The 18,616-nt window shown below is 45.3% G+C and overlaps 2 protein-coding genes across 5 annotated transcripts in view; one reads left to right on the forward strand and one right to left on the reverse strand.

Annotated features, from left to right (window-relative positions):
* The window catches only part of SLC38A12 (solute carrier family 38 member 12), a 244,239-nt gene extending 226,738 nt beyond the window's left edge, over positions 1–17,501 (reverse strand). Inside the window, exons 1-3 of one of the 2 annotated variants that reach the window (XM_078778807.1) lie at positions 17,435–17,501; positions 4,569–4,734; positions 4,380–4,447 (exon numbers count right to left, since the gene is read on the reverse strand). In XM_078778807.1, the coding sequence (XP_078634933.1) occupies positions 4,380–4,424 (45 nt within the window). In that variant the 5' untranslated portion in view covers positions 4,425–4,447; positions 4,569–4,734; positions 17,435–17,501. The remainder of the gene's footprint in view (positions 1–4,379; positions 4,448–4,568; positions 4,735–17,434) is intronic. The other variant, XM_078778808.1, reaches the window with a different exon arrangement.
* A 280-nt stretch (positions 17,502–17,781) lies between these two features.
* The window catches only part of NAT9 (N-acetyltransferase 9), a 40,710-nt gene continuing 39,875 nt past the window's right edge, over positions 17,782–18,616 (forward strand). For 2 of the 3 annotated variants that reach the window (XM_068135668.2, XM_068135670.2), the window contains exon 1: positions 17,793–17,936. In XM_068135668.2, the coding sequence (XP_067991769.1) occupies positions 17,860–17,936 (77 nt within the window). In that variant the 5' untranslated portion in view covers positions 17,793–17,859. Of the gene's footprint in view, positions 17,937–18,616 lie in introns of all 3 variants that reach the window. The other variant, XM_068135669.2, reaches the window with a different exon arrangement.

The following is an 18,616-nucleotide window of genomic DNA, read 5'->3' on the forward strand; positions in this document are numbered from 1 at the left end:
AGTTGGAGCCTTTGACTCAACCACAGAAAAAAGATATGCAGGTGTTGTTTCGGGGCTATCCTAGTCTGTTCTCTGGCGGGATTGGAACCATGAGAGGTGTTCTCCATAACATCGACACCGGTGACCACCCGCCCATACGTCAATCATTCTACCGTGTGTCCCCGGAGAAAACTGACGTCATGAGACAAGAAGTCTCCAAGATGTTGGATTTGCGTGTCTGTCGACCCAGCAACAGTGAGTGGGCCTCTCCGCTCATTTTAGTCAAGAAAGCCGACGCCACTTGGCGACCTTGCGTCGATTACCGTCGCCTCAACAACGTATCAAAAGGGGATTCGTACCCGCTACCCCGTCTTGACGACCTGGTTGATCGTCTAGGGACCGCGAGTTTCATCTCTGTCCTTGATGCCATGAAAGGCTACTGGCAAATCCAGCTCACAGATCGGGCGCGTGAGGTCAGTGCCTTCTGCACATCTTTTGGCCACTTTGAGTTCATGGTTATGCCGTTTGGAGTCAGAGGTGGCCCGGCCACCTTCCAGCGAGCCATTAACCGGGTTCTCGCTGGGCTCGACGAATTCGCCGTGGCCTACATCGACGACATCGCCGTGTTCTCCCACACGTGGGAAGACCACGTTAAGCACCTCCAGGCCGTCTTTTCACGACTATCGGAGCATAACGTGACTCTCAATGCCGTCAAATGCCATGTGGGGCGCGGCCGAGTGAAGTACCTCGGTTATGAAGTGGGCAGTGGGCAATTAGCTCCGGTCAAAGCCAAAGTGGAGGCCTTAGTGGATTTCCCGCCGCCCGCCACCAAAAAGGATCTCAGACGATTCTTGGGAGTCACCGGTTTCTACCGACGGTTCATTCCGCGGTTCTCGGAAATCGCTGCCCCCTTAACCAACCTTCTCCGTGGCAGTAAGAAGGGGTCCATATCTCTTCTGTGGACCTCAGAGTGCGATGCGGCGTTCGATGCGCTGAAGAGAAGCCTTGCCAACCGACCGGTTCTAAAGGCACCCGATTTCTCCTTGCCGTTCCAAATTTTCACCGATGCATCCGATCTCGGGATCTCAGCCGTGCTCACGCAAAACGAGGATGATGTTGCAAAACCCGTCATCTACTACTCTCACAAGCTGTTGCCCAGGGAGCGGAACTACAGTACCGTGGAAAAGGAGCTCCTCGCTATCATGGCGGCAATCCAGGTATTCGCTGTCTACATTGGCCATGGACCCATCACCATCTACAGCGACCACCACCCGCTCGGTTGGCTCAGCCACGCCAAAACCTCCAACCAGCGTATCCTGCGCTGGGCGCTTCTCCTCTCCGAATACGACCTCACAGTCAAACACGTGAAAGGAGTGGAGAACAGACTAGCTGACCTCCTTAGTCGCCATCTAGTAGATAAGGAACCCCAAGGTTAAGCTGGGCCCACAGGCGGAGAGGGGATACCGGTTTTGGTGTTCCTTTATTCCTCCCGAAAGAGACTTGCTCCTCGGTCCGTTTTCCCTCCTGTAAACGCTTTCCCCAACTTGAGTTTGGCCCCCTTGTCTCTCTATTGTGCTTTGTGTGAAGTGTAACTCTTGTGGGGTAGATATTAATGCGGTGTATTGTGTTTAATATTGTGTTGTGGATAAACCTGGTTCATTGTATAAGCCTGTTAACGATTACCGCCATCATATTGCCATGTGATTTGCACCTACTACAAATACTGGTTTCAAAACGCCGTCTATCCGACGGGTTTTTTACTTAGGTGGGGAGGACTGTGAGAAACAACCTTGTTCTCACCAAATTAGTGCCCCGCCCACCACGTCACGTGACCTCCTTTCAGCCTCACGCGATTGGGTGGCTATTCGGCACGCGATTGGTGGAGGGTGAGAGAGCCGGCCGCCATCGGGTGCGACGGACGTGGCTCGAGGGCGTCGAGTGGAAAATAGAAAAACGGGGATTTTTTTAAGCCTCACGACAGCCGAGTTGTGCTGATCGTTTATAGTTCTGTATTTTAAGAGTGAGTAACTCCGGAAGAGAACGAGTGATTCCCGGATATCGTAGATTGGAACTGTGAGTCATATTGCCTGTGTCGTGTTTGGAGCTTCTGGTGCCGACAGTTCCTGCAGGCTTTGTGCTGTGTATTCCACTCTGTTACCATCCATTGTTTTTGAGATCGAGCCAATAAATCATCGTGCCTACCCCTAGAGGCCGGTTAAAACACAGTTGTGTTTATTGAGTTCTCTTTGTCCACCCCGTGGACTACTTGAAGCCCGGACATTAACGTCAGTATTCCGGGCTGGAAGCATTTAACAGCCGGAGTCGCGACAATATATATATATATATATATATATATATATATATATATATATATATATATAACTATATTTATATACATACATACATACATACATCAGCAGTCAGCTCGATTTTGAGAATGACTTATCGCAAGGAAAGTTCAGTTTGTCTGAAGGAATAATCGAGCACAAGCTTGCTCATGGGAAATTAAGCTGATGTGCGAGGCCACACCTCTTCCACAGTGATGGCACACAAATACTGGCTTTAATTAATCTACTAATGGCACTCATCTAGCACATTCAAGGCGACGGCTAGTTTTGGTGTCTGCCTCCGCTGCCCTGGTCGCTTCAGTCACAGAAAATACACGCTGCACTGACACACAACACCCATGCCTGTCTTTTGCATTCTCTTCCCATTTCTGTACATCTGTGCCAGTGGCCCTGAGATGTCTCTTTATACAGTCCAAATAATGCAACCATGGTCACCCAACATTGTGTTGCCCCTGCGAAAGCTTACTATACAACACAAAATTTGGCAGCCAGTCATCCCCCATTCTGACCACGTGACTAGTCCAGGTGAGCTGCTGCTTCCGATGTATCGTTTCAATGCTAGGCATACGAGCCAGCTTTAAAACCTCGTTTGTCACATGATCAGACCACTTAATCCCAAGGATATTTCACAGATGCCAGACATAGACTTGCATCAAACAGTGGGTGTACAATCTGTAGAGTGTATATGTCTCAGAGATGTATAACCGATAGGGAAGGAAAATAGCTCTGTATACCTTGCACTTTGTAGTGACCTTAATGCTGCATCTACTCCACAGTCGGTCACACAATCGACTAAAAGCAGCACAGGCCGAACAAATCCGTGTCGCCAGCTCCTTATAGAGGCTGCAGTTATTAGATTCAGTGCAGCCGAGATACACAAAGCCGTCAACAATCTTAAATGTTTCGCCATTCAGCAAAAGGGTCGGCTCAATTTATGACATTCCAGGGGACAGTTGGTAAAGGAGCTTGTTATTTCGGACATTGAAGGAGAGTCCAAATACCACAGATGCAGTGGATAAAGGAGCTTCTGCAGGTCATGCATGGAATGCAAAAGCAAGCAAATGTCAGCATAGAGCAAGTCTTGTGCACACATCTGACGAGCCTTTGTCTTCGCTTTGAGATGTCATATGTTAAAAAGCTTGCCATCAGTTGTTAGATAGACACCTTCTGTAAATCCTGATTGGCAACATCCAGCACAGCTGTCAAAAACAGGGTAAATAGCATGGGACAAAAGAACACAATGCTATTTCATGCCATGTCCAACGGTGAACGGATCAGTCGTCTCACCATCAACGACTACCTGCATTTGCATGCCTTCATGGAAACCCTGCAAAATGGTCAAAATCTTTTCCAGGAAGCAATATTTCAATAAAAAATGTCAAAGGCAAGCATGACTAACTGAAACAAATGCCTTGGAAAAAATCAATGAAATCGATGTAAAGAGGAATGTTCTGTTCAGCTTACTTTTCCTGAAGGTGTAGTAATGTGAAGATCGTATCTATATTACCATGACCTGCATGGAATCCACACTGTGATTCAGGTAAGATGTCTTCAACCACAGTCTGGAGACACTTGAGCATGACCTTGCTGAGGATATTACCAGCAACTGAGAGTGCAGAGATACCAAGGTAATTGTGGCAGTCCTTACTGTTGGGGAACTGCTAAGCAAAGTTGGGGCAAACACGCTTACCACAGTCGCAAATGTGGCGCTATTAAGTGGGATATGAAGAGTCATGAGACGATCAGAGATTATTTTTGGAAATTCTGTGACCTTTCTGCACACAGAGTTATGAACAGCAAAGCCGACCCTGGAGGTGCCTTGCGGGTCATCAGAGCAAGGCGACCAGTAGAAGGTGTAATTCTTCTCTTGAAGCTCCCCGGCTTTTGGAAACCTAGTCTCCAACAGTGCAGCAATGTCGATATTATAACACGCACGTGGCATAGATACATATCATTGTACATGCAAAACAGGCCTGAAAGTGTCACATATATATAGGTTGAACACTTTCCATCAATTTTAGAAAAGTAGGACAGTAAATTGAAATCCCTCACCGCAGGAGAGTACAGTGCTCCAGTCTCTGTAATGCTGCCAGCCATTCTGTCACAATGGAGGAGTCTGTCTTCAAAATACATGTAGGGGGTGGTGGGAAAAAACAAACTACAGTAATCTGTTTTTTACCAACTTCAGTTACCCTTGAAACCTCCAATTCAATACGACTGTAATGGCAGAGATGTGCTCACCTCTGATTCGTCTCCTTCAGGGTAATAATCTACTGTGGAGTCAAACTGACATTCTGGCACAGCGCTAGCAGGGCGCACTGCATTGAAGAGTATATTGCCTGTCTTCAGAGGGGAGAGGGGCTTCCAGCCAGCTGGCGTGTCCTCCAAGGTGGTGAAGCAAATCGACCTTGTCGTGGTTGGTAGGGGGAGATGAAACATGGACATTCAGTTTAAATGCCATATATTTTAATTATCTGCAAATTATTAATGGTACTGATTGACTAAACTGAACAGAATAGAGAAAAGCAAAATGGAAAAGCAACAGGTGATCAAAATCAAAATGATAGATTGTGGAAGCTAAAGAAAAAGAAAACAAATTTTGAGATTATTTTTTGCTGAGAAATGTCCAAAAATGAGAATACTGCAAAATCATTACAGTAAATATTACACGGCTGGCAGGATAGCTCAGAGGTATAAGCAACTCGCCTTTAGCTATTTAGCCTGCGTTTGAATTTGAGCAAGCGAAAACTACCTCTCTTGTATTTCACATGCAGGGTGAGGCATCAACGTGTGCACCGTCCATTAGAAGGATGTTAAGACTGATGCATCTGCCAGCACTGGTCGATGGTGGATGCTAAAGATCACACATTGTCTTTTGCGAAGAGTAGGCCAGTTATCGCCGGCACCCAGAAAAAACAACAACCCGTTAAACTTTCAGTCGAATATCCTGTGATGGAGTAGTGAATTGGATTTGATCAACGAGGTGATCTGGATATTGATTTAATAATGAAAGGGAGGCGCAAAGCGCCCCTCCCTTTCTATAAGGGATCGTTTCTCTGTACACAGCTTTAACATGTGGACTGAAAATGCTTTTCTCGGCTTCTACTGGACGAAATCGGCTGCAAATTTCAGAAGTAAATGCTTTGTACAACGAGGTGATATATTCCAAATTTCAGCAACGTCTGTTTCCACATTCTTGAGTTATATTTAGAAAACCCTCTTCCCAAATCCAAAACCTTGATCTCTTCTACCCCCGTTAATTCACCCCCAGATCCACTTTTTTTAAATACCGACTTCTTTCCTGGAAGTTCTTGCAGTGTCCATGTGTTTTATACCTCTCCCACCCTGTCCACCCCCCTACCCCCTCCGCCTTCCCATGCCACCTCCCACAGATCTTCCGTTGTCCCTGTTCTCTGCTGTTGTACTTGTGTGCTTCCCTCTCTCCTAATCTTGCCTCCCGCTCCCTTTATTGTATGTTTTGTGTGTCCGTTTTTGTTTTTTTTTGTGATTGATGTTAGCTCTTAGACGAGCCTCGACCTTGTATACAAAAAAAGAAAATCACGTTGGTGTCTGTCTGTCCACCCATAATGTGTTGGAGCTCATATCTCAACGGTTATATATTGATATACATTGAAACTAGCTGAAACTTGGAATATACATCGGCTAATAGGTCTAGTCAATGGCTTTCAAAACAAATTCCACCTAAGTGTGTAGTTTTTGCTTTAAAATTATATATATATATATATATATATATATATATATATATATATATATATATATATACATACATACATACATATATATATATATATATATATATATATATATATATATATAAAATTATATATACAGACTTGGCATTTAATATGGAATATTTTTTTTGTGGGGGTGAACTTACTTTTCAAGATGTCTTAGAGCCAAAAGTTCATTGGAATTATGTTGAAATTATTCTGGATTTTGTTAACGTGACCTTTAAAAGAAACAAAAACCACATTTGACATTTCGAAACAAATAAATTGATCCTTGAAAGTCATGTAAACTGATATCGAACTCAATTCATGGACAGTACTGTGTTAAACTTCTGTACGTTTTCCAGAAGTATCTCTTTATTTTGCACATGAGCCAAAAAAATTTTGAACAAAAACAAAAGTTAAATTACGACTGGGATTACGGACAGTAAAATTACAGTTCAGTACTTCGTGTAACCCCCACGAGCATTCAGGAGAGAATGTACACGTTGAGGCATGCTGTTCACGAGATTTGCCAAGGTTTGGACAGGAATCGCTTGCCATGCAGTGACAATAGCCTGCTGTAATTCACGCACAGAGGTCGGCTGCTGGTCCAAGTGGTCGATTTGACGCGTTAATTCTGCCCACAAGTTCTCTATCGGATTCATATCCGGGGACATGGCAGGCCACTCCATATGCTCTACACCACGGTCAGCAAGAAAGTGTTGGATCATGCGAGCACGATGAGGCCGCGCATTGTCATCTTGGAAGACAAAGTTTCCTCGAAAGGCTGCACGAGCAAATGGAAGCAATGTTTCTTCCAGAATGGCCCTGTACTTGAACTGGTTCAGGTTTCCAATCAGAACAACCAGGTCAGTTTTGCCCCCTGCATGAAAAGCAGCCCAAACGGTCACCCCACCACCTCCAGCTTGGACTCTTGGCACTATACAATCTTTGTTGTAGGCTTCATGCACTTGTCTGCACACTCGGACGCGGCCATCTTGACGATAGACCAGAAATCTAGACTCGTCACTGAAGATCACGTGATTCCAGTGTCCTGGCTGCCATTGACGGTGCTCTCTGGCCCACTGCAATCGGCGCTGGCGGTGTTGTCTGGTCAGGCGTGGCTTTCTCAGGGGACGCCTGGCACGATATCCTGCTTGAACCAGTCGTTGGTTGACTAGCCTTCTGGATACAGGCACATTTGTCAGTTGCTGCCACTCAGCCCTAAGACGATTCACTGACTTGGTACGGCCATTGCGGACTAACCGGTGCAGCTGGCGATCATCCCTCCTTGTGGTTCTGCGGGGACGTCCTGGCCTCGGTATTGGAGTAGGGACACCCCTCTGAGCATTTCGTTTCAGCATCTTTGACACCTGACCTTGAGTGATGCCATACTGTCGAGCAACAGCACGCTCTTTCATGCCGTAATTTCGTAAAGCCACCACTCCATGACAAACAGCATTGCCGAGTTGACGGACCATCTCCAGAGGAAGCGGCAATAACTTTTGGAGACGTGCAGCAGTTGTTTTCCACTAATACAGAACGCAACAACTCTTGTATACCCGACTGTGAAGCCAATCATCAAATGCACCTGTCCGTACATTTTGCCACGCCACCTGTGATATAATCCTGTTGTTGACTTCTTGCTGCGACAGACAATCAGTGACATGGTTCTTTTAACAAATAAATCACCAAAGTGTAAAAGAAACTCACCAGATTGATATACTGAGTTAAGAAAGTAAACCCAAGTCAAGAAAAAAATATATTCCATATTAAATGCCAAGTCTGTATATATATATCTATCTATAATTCCAGTAATCTCTGTGTGTGTGTGTGTGTGTGTGTCTGTGTGTGTGTTTGTTTGTTTGTCTGTGACCGCTGTTTCTCGACAACCACGGGTCCGATATACTTGAAACTTGCCAGGTATATTGCTGGGGACCCGAGGATGTGCCTTTTCAAGGTTTGAAATTAATCGGACAAGTAGTTACCGAGCTATGGCGATTTCTTTACCAAACACCGCAAGCCGTTCGCTTTGGACCAAACCATTGCATGTAAATAGAGGGGGGGGATTCTGTGGTCGTTGCGAATGGACCAAACCATTCATGTAAATAGAGGGGGGGGGGGGGGTTCTGTGGTCGTTACTGCCACGTGGTTTCAAAGTTTTTTTTTGTTGTTGTTGTTTGCACGCATGTTTTTTTGCACCCATGTACGGGCACGCCCTAGGATGTTTACACACACACACCCCTACACAAATTTTTTTTTTTTTTTTTTTTTGGCAAGGAACGGGCACCCACGTACGGGCACGTCCTAGCTTATATATAGTACGGGCATGCCCTAGTATATATAATTTCATAAACAGGAATCAAATTCCTGCGAGGGGCTAAGTGTGAAAAAATTCTGACTCAATGCGGGGCTCGAACCATGGACCTCCGTTGATAACGCATCAACAGCCCACTGCGCTATTGAGCGTTAATGGTTGGTTATGGTTAATGGTTAAGATGTTACCAGGACCTTGTTGTCTTGATTCACCAACGAGCACCACGCCGGTAAATGGCAGTCCTACATCACCCAAAACCTCCACCCCTTCTCCCATCCCTTTGTCCCCGCTCTGCCTCAATACCCCCAACTCTCTGTCCTCCCCTCTTCATTTCTACCCGTTCTTCAAAGCAAGAGGACATTCTTACATCATTACATATGTGTTCATTACATAATTAAAGTAGTGAATTATTTAACTCTCTTCCCCTTATTATTACAAACTTTACCTCCTCATAACCTGCATTCCCACCTTCCCAAGTTCTCCTTTCACCCTATTCGCAATCTCAATTGCAGCAAGCTAAACTACATTCAGGCTTCAGGTCCCCATTAACATTCTTGCGAGATATGTCCTGCGGATATTCCATGGAAATGCCATTCTGAAGTTATTTGAGTAACCTAATTGTGTAAATAAATGACACTGAATTAATTATTTTATTTGTGATGCATAAATACAATGTTTAAACTAGAACAGCACTCGGTAGAGCGTATACCTCCGCCAGGATGAACAGTTTAACTTTTGTATCCCACTGATAGGTCGGATCTGGATTCGGACCTGAACCAAAAGCTAATCGGCTTGCTCTTGCCACTTATCCCAACCCATCCAGCAAGTTTTATCATGAGTCATTCACAACTTTTTGAAATATCAAGGTATATCGTTTTAGTCCTTTCACTCAATGGTGAAGAATCACTTAAAAATTGAAAATTCTCATATCCGAATCCAAATTCAGATCTTCACCAAAATCGAATGGAATCGTCCTTGTCAGACACCCAACCAGTCCACCAAGTTTTGTCCAAATCCATCCACAACTTTTTGAGATGTATCGTTTTTGGCCTTATCTCCCAATGGTGAAGAATCACTTAAAAATATATGAGTAATCGGATCCGAATCCGGATCTTCACCAAAATCTAATAATTTCGTCCTTGTCACATACGCTACATCTCTGACAAATTTCGTCCGAATCCATTCACAACTTTTTGAGATATTTTGTTCACAAACGGACAAACAGACAGACAGGGGTGAAAACACAACCTCATCCACCTTTGGTGGCGGAGGTAAAAAAAAAAAAAAAGAAGACGTCTGTCGTTTTAACATACACTACATGGCCAACAAAACAACTGTTCGTTGGGAGCTTCATGAAATGGGTTTCCATGGCCGAGCGGCCGCACGCAAGCCTAAGATCACCATGCGCAATGCCAAGCGTAGGCTGGAGTGGTGTAAAGCTCGACGCCATTGGACTCTGGAGCAGTGGAAACGCGTTCTCTGGAGTGATGAATCACGTTTCACCATCTGGCGGTCCGACGGATGAACCTGGGTTTGGCGGATGCCAGGAGAACGCTACCCGCCCGAATGCATAGTGCCAACTGTAAAGTTTGGTGGAGGAGGAATAATGGTCTGGGGCTGTTTTTCATGGTTCGGGCTCGACCCCTTAGTTCGAGTAAAGGGAAATCTTAACACTACAGCATACAATGACATTCAAGAGTCCAGACGATTGTGTGCTTCCAACTTTGTGGCAACAGTTTGGGGAAGGCCCTTTCCTGTTTCAGCATGACAATGCCCCCCCATGCATAAAGCGAGGTCCATACAGAAATGGTTTGTCAAGATTGGTGTGGAAGAACTTGACTGCGACTGGCCTGCACAGAGCCCTGACCTCAATCCCATCGAACACCTTTGGGATGAATTGGAACGCCGACTGCGAGACAGGCATAATCGCCCTACATCAGTGCCCGACCTCACTAATGCTCTTGTGGCTGAATGGAAGCAAATCCCCGCAGCAATGCTCCAACATCTAGTGGAAAGTTCGTCGGGATAAAAAGATACACTTTTACATACAAAAAGATACACTTTTTTTTGAAATTCCAACTTCTTTCCTGGAAGTCCTTGCAGTGTTCATGTGTTTTATACCTCTCCCACCACCCCCCAAGCCCTCCCCCTCCCACATTTCTGCTGATGTCCCTGCTCTCAAATGTTGTGTTTGTGTCCTTCCCCCTCTCTCCCCAACTTGTCTACCGCTCCCCTTATTTTTGTGTTTTATGTGTCGTTTTGACTTTTTGTGTGACTAATGTTAGCTCTTTCACGAGCCTCGATCTTGTATACAAAAAAAAAAAAAAAACCTTCCCAGAATTGTGGAGGCTGTTATAGCAGCAAAAGAGGGACCAACTCCATATTAATGCCAATGATTTTGGAATGAGATGTTCGACGAGCACATACGGGTGTGATGTTCGGTGTCCACATACGTTTGGCCATGTAGTGTACCTTGGCTTAGAATCAATCCAGACCACACATGCGCAGAGAAGAGTGAGATAATATTTTTACACAAACAGGAAATTTACTGTTTTTAAGAGCTTTATAAAGGGCATAAATAACACTCACAAATAACTAATGTAACCTGTTAGAGTGGTGTAATAGATGGTGGGTAAAATGGTGGCAAAACCCATATCTTTTCTATTTATTTAAACCTTTAAACCTCTTTACACACTTATTTAAATTGAATTACCGTATATATTTAAATACTGTAGAACACAAATCGGCTTCATCATATTTCCAAGAACCTCCAGTTTTGCAGAAGTGCGTGTGTTCAGTAACTAAGTTTCTTGTAATATCGCTCACCAAGTGGCAATTAAGCACTGAAGCAAGCAATCCATTTGAACTGATTAGATTTTGGAGTCACAAGGTCAAAGGTCAGAGTTCATGTTCGGTAAAAACACTTACCACGATAACTTGTGAACCGGTGATGGGATTTTGACCAAAGTTGGTACAAGTATGGATTATGATGCAAAGATAAACCGATTTGATTTTGGTGTCAAGTGGTCAAAGGTCAAATGTCAGACGTCCCGTTCTGTAAAATTTCTGTTACCAAGCTAACTTGTGAACCAGTCAGGGCATTTTGACCAAACTTGGTATAATCTATCTATCTATAATTCCAGTAATCTCTGTGTGTGTGTGTGTGTGTGTGTGTGTATGTGTGTATGTCTGTGTGTTTGTCTGTGACCGCTGTTTCTCGACAACCACGGGTCCGATATACTTGAAACTTGCCAGGTATATTGCTGGGGACCCGAGGATGTGCCTTTTCAAGGTTTCATATTAATCGGACAAGTAGTTACCGAGCTATGTCCAAAAAACGATTCAACCAATCAGAGAGCAGCGAGCTATCACGTGTGCCGAACGTGCCGAACAGACTCTGCCTCGGACGGCACATTTGAGAGCGTATTCATTTATTTCACGTTGGCAAACTATGTTGGCGTTAAACTATGTTTTAAAACTAATTAAAACTAATTTGCGATTCTTTCGCTTTCCTGCGCGTTTGTGCACGCTATGGCGATTTCTTTACCAAACTCCGCAAGCCGTTCGCTTTGGACCAAACCATTTCATGTAAATAGAGGGGGGGGGTTGTCACCGTACTCGCAAGCCGTTCGCTTTGGACCAAACCATTTCATGTAAATAGAGGGGGGGGATTGTCACCGTACTCGCAAGCCGTTCGCTTTGGACCAAACCATTTCATGTAAATAGAGGGGGGGGATATAATTTTAGATATATATATAGTACGGGCATGCCCTAGTATATATAAAACACAGTGTGTGTGTGTGTGTGTGTGTGTGTGTGTGTGTGTGTGTGTGTGTGTGTGTGTGTGTGTGTGTGTGTGTGTGTGTGTGTGTAATGTTACCGATAGACTCCTAAACGGAGAGGCTCACGTGCTTGATATTTGGCATAGACATGGCCATTGAGCCTGGGAAGAACATGGCCTACCTCAAAATATTTGACGAGATCCATATTTTTTATTCATATTTACCTCAGCGCATTTCAGCAAGGAATATTATACACGGAATCTGAGCCAGTGGCAGAGCAGCGCGCTGATTCGCTCACAGCGATCACGTGATGTTCCATCCCCGCCGCCAGACCATCTATATATATAAAACACTGTGTGTGTGTGTGTGTGTGTGTGTGTGTGTGTGTGTGTGTGTGTGTGTGTGTGTGTGTGTGTGTGTGTGTGTGTAATGTTACCGATAGACTCCTAAACGGAGAGGCTCACGTACTTGATATTTGGCACAGACATGGTCATTGAACCTGGTAAGAACATGGCTGACCGAAAAATTTATTTCGTAATATTTTTTAACCATATTTTTACCTCAGCGCATTTCAGCGAGGCATATTATGCACGGAATCTGACCGGTCGCAGAGCAGCGCGCTGATTCGCTCAGAGCGATCACGTGATGTTCCCTGCCGCCATTAACTCAGTTACGCGTTCGCACGTATTTCAGAGCGAAAAGCAATTGCCTTTTTTCACATTTAAGCGACGAACATTGCCATTCACACCACATAGGTTTTTTTCCCTTTCATCTTTAGATTCATATTTTTTGCGATAACATAGCGCATTATGGCTCTCTCGAGCTCGAGTTAGCCAATCACCTGGGAGCATGAGGCCACGTTGGCCACGCCCACGACAGGACGCAGAGTTGCAATCGATCGCTCAGAGCGATCACGTGATGTTCCTTGCCCGCGACTATATATATATCACTCAGATCCCTCACAATCGACCACCACCACCTCCTCCTGCAATACTAAATATCACTCAGATCCCTCACAATCGACCACCACCCCCTCCTACAATACTAAATATCACCCAGATCCCTTGGAATCGACCACCACCCCCTCCTACAATACTAAATATCACCCAGATCCCTTGGAATCGACCACCACCCCCTCCTACAATACTAAATATCACCCAGATCCCTTGGAATTGACCACCACCTCCTCCTGCAATACTAAATATCACCCAGATCCCTTGGAATCGACCACCACCTCCTCCTACAATACTATATATCACTCAGATCCCTTGGAATCGACCACCACCTCCTCCTGCAATACTAAATATCACCCAGATCCCTTGGAATCGACCACAACCTCCTCCTACAATACTATATATCACTCAGATCCCTTGGAATCGACCACCACCTCCTCCTACAATACTATATATCACTCAGATCCCTGGTGTTGGGCTAGCGGCTAGGGTGCCGGCTTAGGATCCAAGGATCCTGGGTTCGAATCCCGGTCGATCGCTGAATTAACGCCAGGGGGGTTGACTCAGCCTGTCATCCTTCCGAGGTCGGCTAATTGAGTACCAGTTCACTGGTAATTCCCTGTTTGTCGTTAAAAGGCGGCAAAAAGGGTTGGCGTCAGGAAGGGCATCCGGCCGTAAAACATTGCTTCAAATATGGGACCGAAAAACAACAACAATCCACGGTTCCTGAAAAAGGCCAACCCCCGCTTTGCGGGGAAAAATGGCCTCTAAAGGTGGTTTTTTTTTTTTTACTCAGATCCCTTGGAATCGACCACCACCTCCTCCTACAATACTATATATCACTCAGATCCCTTGGAATCGCCCACCACCCCCTCCTACAATACTATATATCACTCAGATCCCTTGGAATCGACCACCACCTCCTCCTACAATACTATATATATCACTCAGATCCCTTGGAATCGACCACCACCTCCTCCTACAATACTATATATATCACTCAGATCCCTTGGAATCGACCACCACCTCCTCCTGCAATACTAAATATCACCCAGATCCCTTGGAATCGACCACCACCCCCTCCTACAATACTAAATATCACCCAGATCCCTTGTAATCGACCACCACCTCCTCCTACAATACTATATATCACTCAGATCCCTTGGAATCGACCACCACCTCCTCCTGCAATACTAAATATCACCCAGATCCCTTGGAATCGACCACCACCCCCTCCTACAATACTATATATCACTCAGATCCCTTGGAATCGACCACCACCCCCTCCTACAATACTATATATCACTCAGATATATCACTATATATCACTTGGAACTCCCACCCCCCTCCCATCCCTCACCCTCCCCATCCCCCACTCTTCTCCCCTCTCCCCCTCCCCCTCCCCTCTTCTCCCCTCCCCCCCCCCCGTTCCCCTCCCCTCCCCTCCCCCCCCCCCCCGTTCCCCTCCCCTCCCCCGCCCGGCAATGCCGGGTACTTCTGCTAGTTGAACATAAAACACAGTTTGTGTGTGTGTAATGTTACCGATAGACTCCTAAACGGAGAGGCTCACTTACTTGATATTTGGCACAGACATGGCCATTGAGCCTGGGAAGGACATGGCCTACCTAAAAATATTTGACGAGATCCATATTTTTTATTCATATTTACCTCAGCGCATTTCAGCAAGGAACATTATACACGGAATCTCAGCATGTGCCAGAGCAGCTCGCTGATTCGCTCAGAGCGATCACGTGATGTTCCATCCCCGCCGCCAGACCATTGAACGGAAAATATATTGAAACAATGCCCATTGCCATTCACACCACATAGGTGGAGATGCAGCTACCGGGCGCCATCTTGGTTGGCACTCGATGCTGGGCGATGGTGATTTCGTCACACGTTTGCACGTAATTCAGAACGAAAAGCGATTGCGTTTTTTCACCTTTTGTGCGATCGTGTTTTGTGTCGAGTTTGTGCGATATGAATTCAACGTCTTTGAAACAGCTGTGAAACGTCTTTCCACAACCCTTCCGTAACCGATTGGAGCAGTTTATTGCCGCTCAAAATGGCATTTTAACAGTTGTCTGGCTCTTAAAATCTGGGACACGTTCAAAACAAACGAGATCCGCGAAGCGAGTTGGTTGAGTCGTGCTAACCAAGATGGCGACACGGCGGCTACACTTTTCATGGAGTATGAGCGTTCTATATATTTTCAAATCAGTGCGCCAGACGTGCTCATGTACTTGATTTGTGGCATAGACATGGCCATTGGGCCTTCACGGTGGAATTTGTGCGAGGCTTTTGTCCGAGTGAGCTTGAGTCGAGAGGGTGAATGTACGGGTTGAGAATGTACGGGTCTCCCTTCCCCCGCCCGACAACGCTGGTACTGGAGGGCGTCACAGGATCGGTGAGTCTTCAAAATCCGCTTCGTGCTGTTGTCGCGAAGATGCAGGACGATGTCGCGATTGTTGTGCTGCGCTCCTACCATGAGAACTGCAACGTCATTGTTGACTGGCCCTCCCCTTCCTCCCCTCCCCCTTTTAGGAGGACCCTAAATACCTCAAAATACCCTGCGGACCCAAAAGACCATGAGGACCCAAAATACCCCAAAGACCAAAAAGACTGAAAAAGACCCAAAATATCCAAAAGACCCTGAAGACCGAAAAGACATAAAATACCCCAGAGATTAAAAATACCCCAGAGACCCAAAAGACCCAAAATACCCCAAAGACCCAAAGATCCCGAAGTCCGAAATTATTCCGAAGACCCAAAATACCCTTAAAGACCCCAAAGACCCTTAAAGACCCAAGAGAACCAAAAGACCCTGAAGGAGACCCAAAAAACCCTAAAGACCCAAAAAAACCCAGAGGACCCAAAAGACCCAAAATACTCCAAAGACCAAAAATACTCGAAAGATCATTAAAGACCCCAAAAAACCCGAAGAATGAAAAGAACCCGAAAACCGAAAAGACCCCAAAGACCCTTAAAGTTCAAAAACACCCCGATGAACGAAAAGACCCCAAAGACCAAAATGACCCTTAAAGGGGAACCCAAACACAAATTTTGTTTTCTGAAAACCATTGACAATCATTAATCACGGTCTAATTTAAAGGGATTTTATTTTTTTTTACCACTCACAAAGTGCTGAAAAAAGTGCTGGACTGTCGATTTTCGAGTTTGCCAGTGACGTCACATTTTGAAATCACCGTGATCCTGCCGGCGACGGTACATAGAGAAAAAGTGCATTGCGACCTCGGATTCCGATATTGATTGGTGATGGTGGAAGAGGGTTGGGGTGGGGGTCGTGTGGGGTGTTCGTGGGTGCTGTTAGCTCGGGTGATGGTTGATGGGAGATTGTAAGGGGATGGTAGGGGGTGTGTTCGTTGGTATTGTGAGCTAGGGTGACGGTTGATGGGGGATTGTAAGGGGATGGTAGGGAGGTGTGTTCGTTGGTATTGTGAGCTAGGGTGACGGTTGATGGGGGATTGTAAGGGGATGGTAGGGGGTGTGTTCGTTGGTATTGTGAGCTAGGGTGATGGTTGATGGGGGATTGTAAGGGGATGGTAGGGGGTGTGTTCGTTGGTTTTGTGAGCTATGGTGATGGTTGATGGGGAATTGTGAGGGGAGGTAGGGGGTGTGTTCGTTGGTTTTGTGAGCTCGGGTGATGGTTGATGGGGAATTGTGAGGGGATGGTAGGGGGTGAGTTCGTTGGTTTTGTGAGCTCGGGTGATGGTTGATGGGGGGATTGTAAGGGGATGGTAGGGGGTGTGTTCGTTGGTTTTGTGAGCTAGGGTGATGGTTGATGGGGAATTGTGAGGGGATGGTAGGGGGTGAGTTCGTTGATATTGTGAGCTCAGGTGATGGTTGATGGGGAATTGTGAGGGGATGGTGAAGTGTGAGGGGTGTGGTTTGGTCGTAGTTATTGTTGACCCACAAGACCCAGGGCACACAAAAATTTGTAAGGCTCAGGCTTCAGACTTTGACACTTTCACGAGGCTGAGCTGTTGAATAAACAATTTCAACCCGTCATTTTTGACGGATTTTTCGACAAGTTATATATTATGATACAAAGATGAACTGAAAATCGAATGAGATTCATAACGTCGGACATAGGATTCAAACCTGTGGTCAGTGTCGTGAGCCTGACCATTCAACCCGCGATGCCGACCAGACCACACTATTCCCGTTTAATTCGTAATTGCTTATGGAATTCAGATGAAGAAGTTCCACATAATATCGTCCCTGTTTACATAGCTCCAGCCTCAACGTTCATACTTCTCATGGTTCATAGTTTAATTAATAAGGAAACGGACCATAAACATACCACGTAGCACGTACTGATCAACGCTCCAGCTGGCGGAAGTACATAGATGATTTTGTCAGATAAAAAAAACAAAACGTGATTTTCTGACTAATTTAGGCGGGAGATGTTCGCATGATATGAATTAATTTAATACTGCACTTCAGGAAAATTAAAAGTAAAAAGGAGAAATTAGCAAATCCTGACGAGAAACGTTAAATTATTGACGGAACAAACGTATTTTAAAATAAATCCAGACAAGAAATAATATTTGAAAATTAAACAAGATGCGGGACAGAAAAATCCTCCCTCTGACCCCAATTAATTTAAATATAATAAAGCTGGGCTTGTGTTGAATAGAAGATACAAACAACAACAACAACAACAATCCCTGAGCACGCACGTAGTCCGGCGCGGCGGAGGGTTTTCGCCTTCGTCTGTGCTCGGTTATGAGGGTGAACGTGGACACGTTGATACGGGGTCAACGTGTTGTGTTCGTTCCTTATAAAACGTCACACGTGAAACGGTACGTTCACGTCGTCATTTGTGGGACTCTGTATATAATTATAAACTCTTGCGCGACGCTGTGTTTGGAGTTTGGACCAATCTCAACCAAACTACACAGGAGGACCAAAGGTCACACGGCGGAGGTTGTAGCGACTACATTTCCTCCCGTCCCCAAGAGTTATGTCCACCTTCAGCGAAATCCGTGTTAAGGTGTATAGATTTAGCTTAGCGTGGCGTTTTTCCAAGGCCGCTTCTAATACAAAAAGTAATAACACGAATTATAATAGCATAATATTTATGTTATTACAAAACAATATTAATACTAATAATATCCCCTCTCCCCGAGCGGCTTTTCCTCATCCGACAAAAGCCATGTTAATGTCCATAAATCGCTTATTGTGGCGTTTTGTGGGGGAAACCGGAAACCTACCAAAGTAAAAAACAAGACAAGTACAGATACATTCAAAGTACACCGCCCCCATGCCAAATAATTAAAAATCCTACAGCGCGTCATTGCCGGGGCGCCTCCGGCGCCCGGCAATACTGCAGTGCAGCTCATCGAGGCTGCATTGGGAGGGAGAGGTGTACGCTAATTGATTGATTAATTGTATAATTAAAATCAATAAAAGATTATCACAAAATATTTTCTTAATCAATTGGCTAATAGCATAACTAAACCACTAGTGAGTGCTTCATCCG

Source organism: Myxine glutinosa, chromosome 5, assembly GCF_964187855.1.
Source record: "Myxine glutinosa chromosome 5, kmMyxGlut1.1, whole genome shotgun sequence".
Lineage (NCBI taxonomy): Eukaryota > Metazoa > Chordata > Myxini > Myxiniformes > Myxinidae > Myxine > Myxine glutinosa.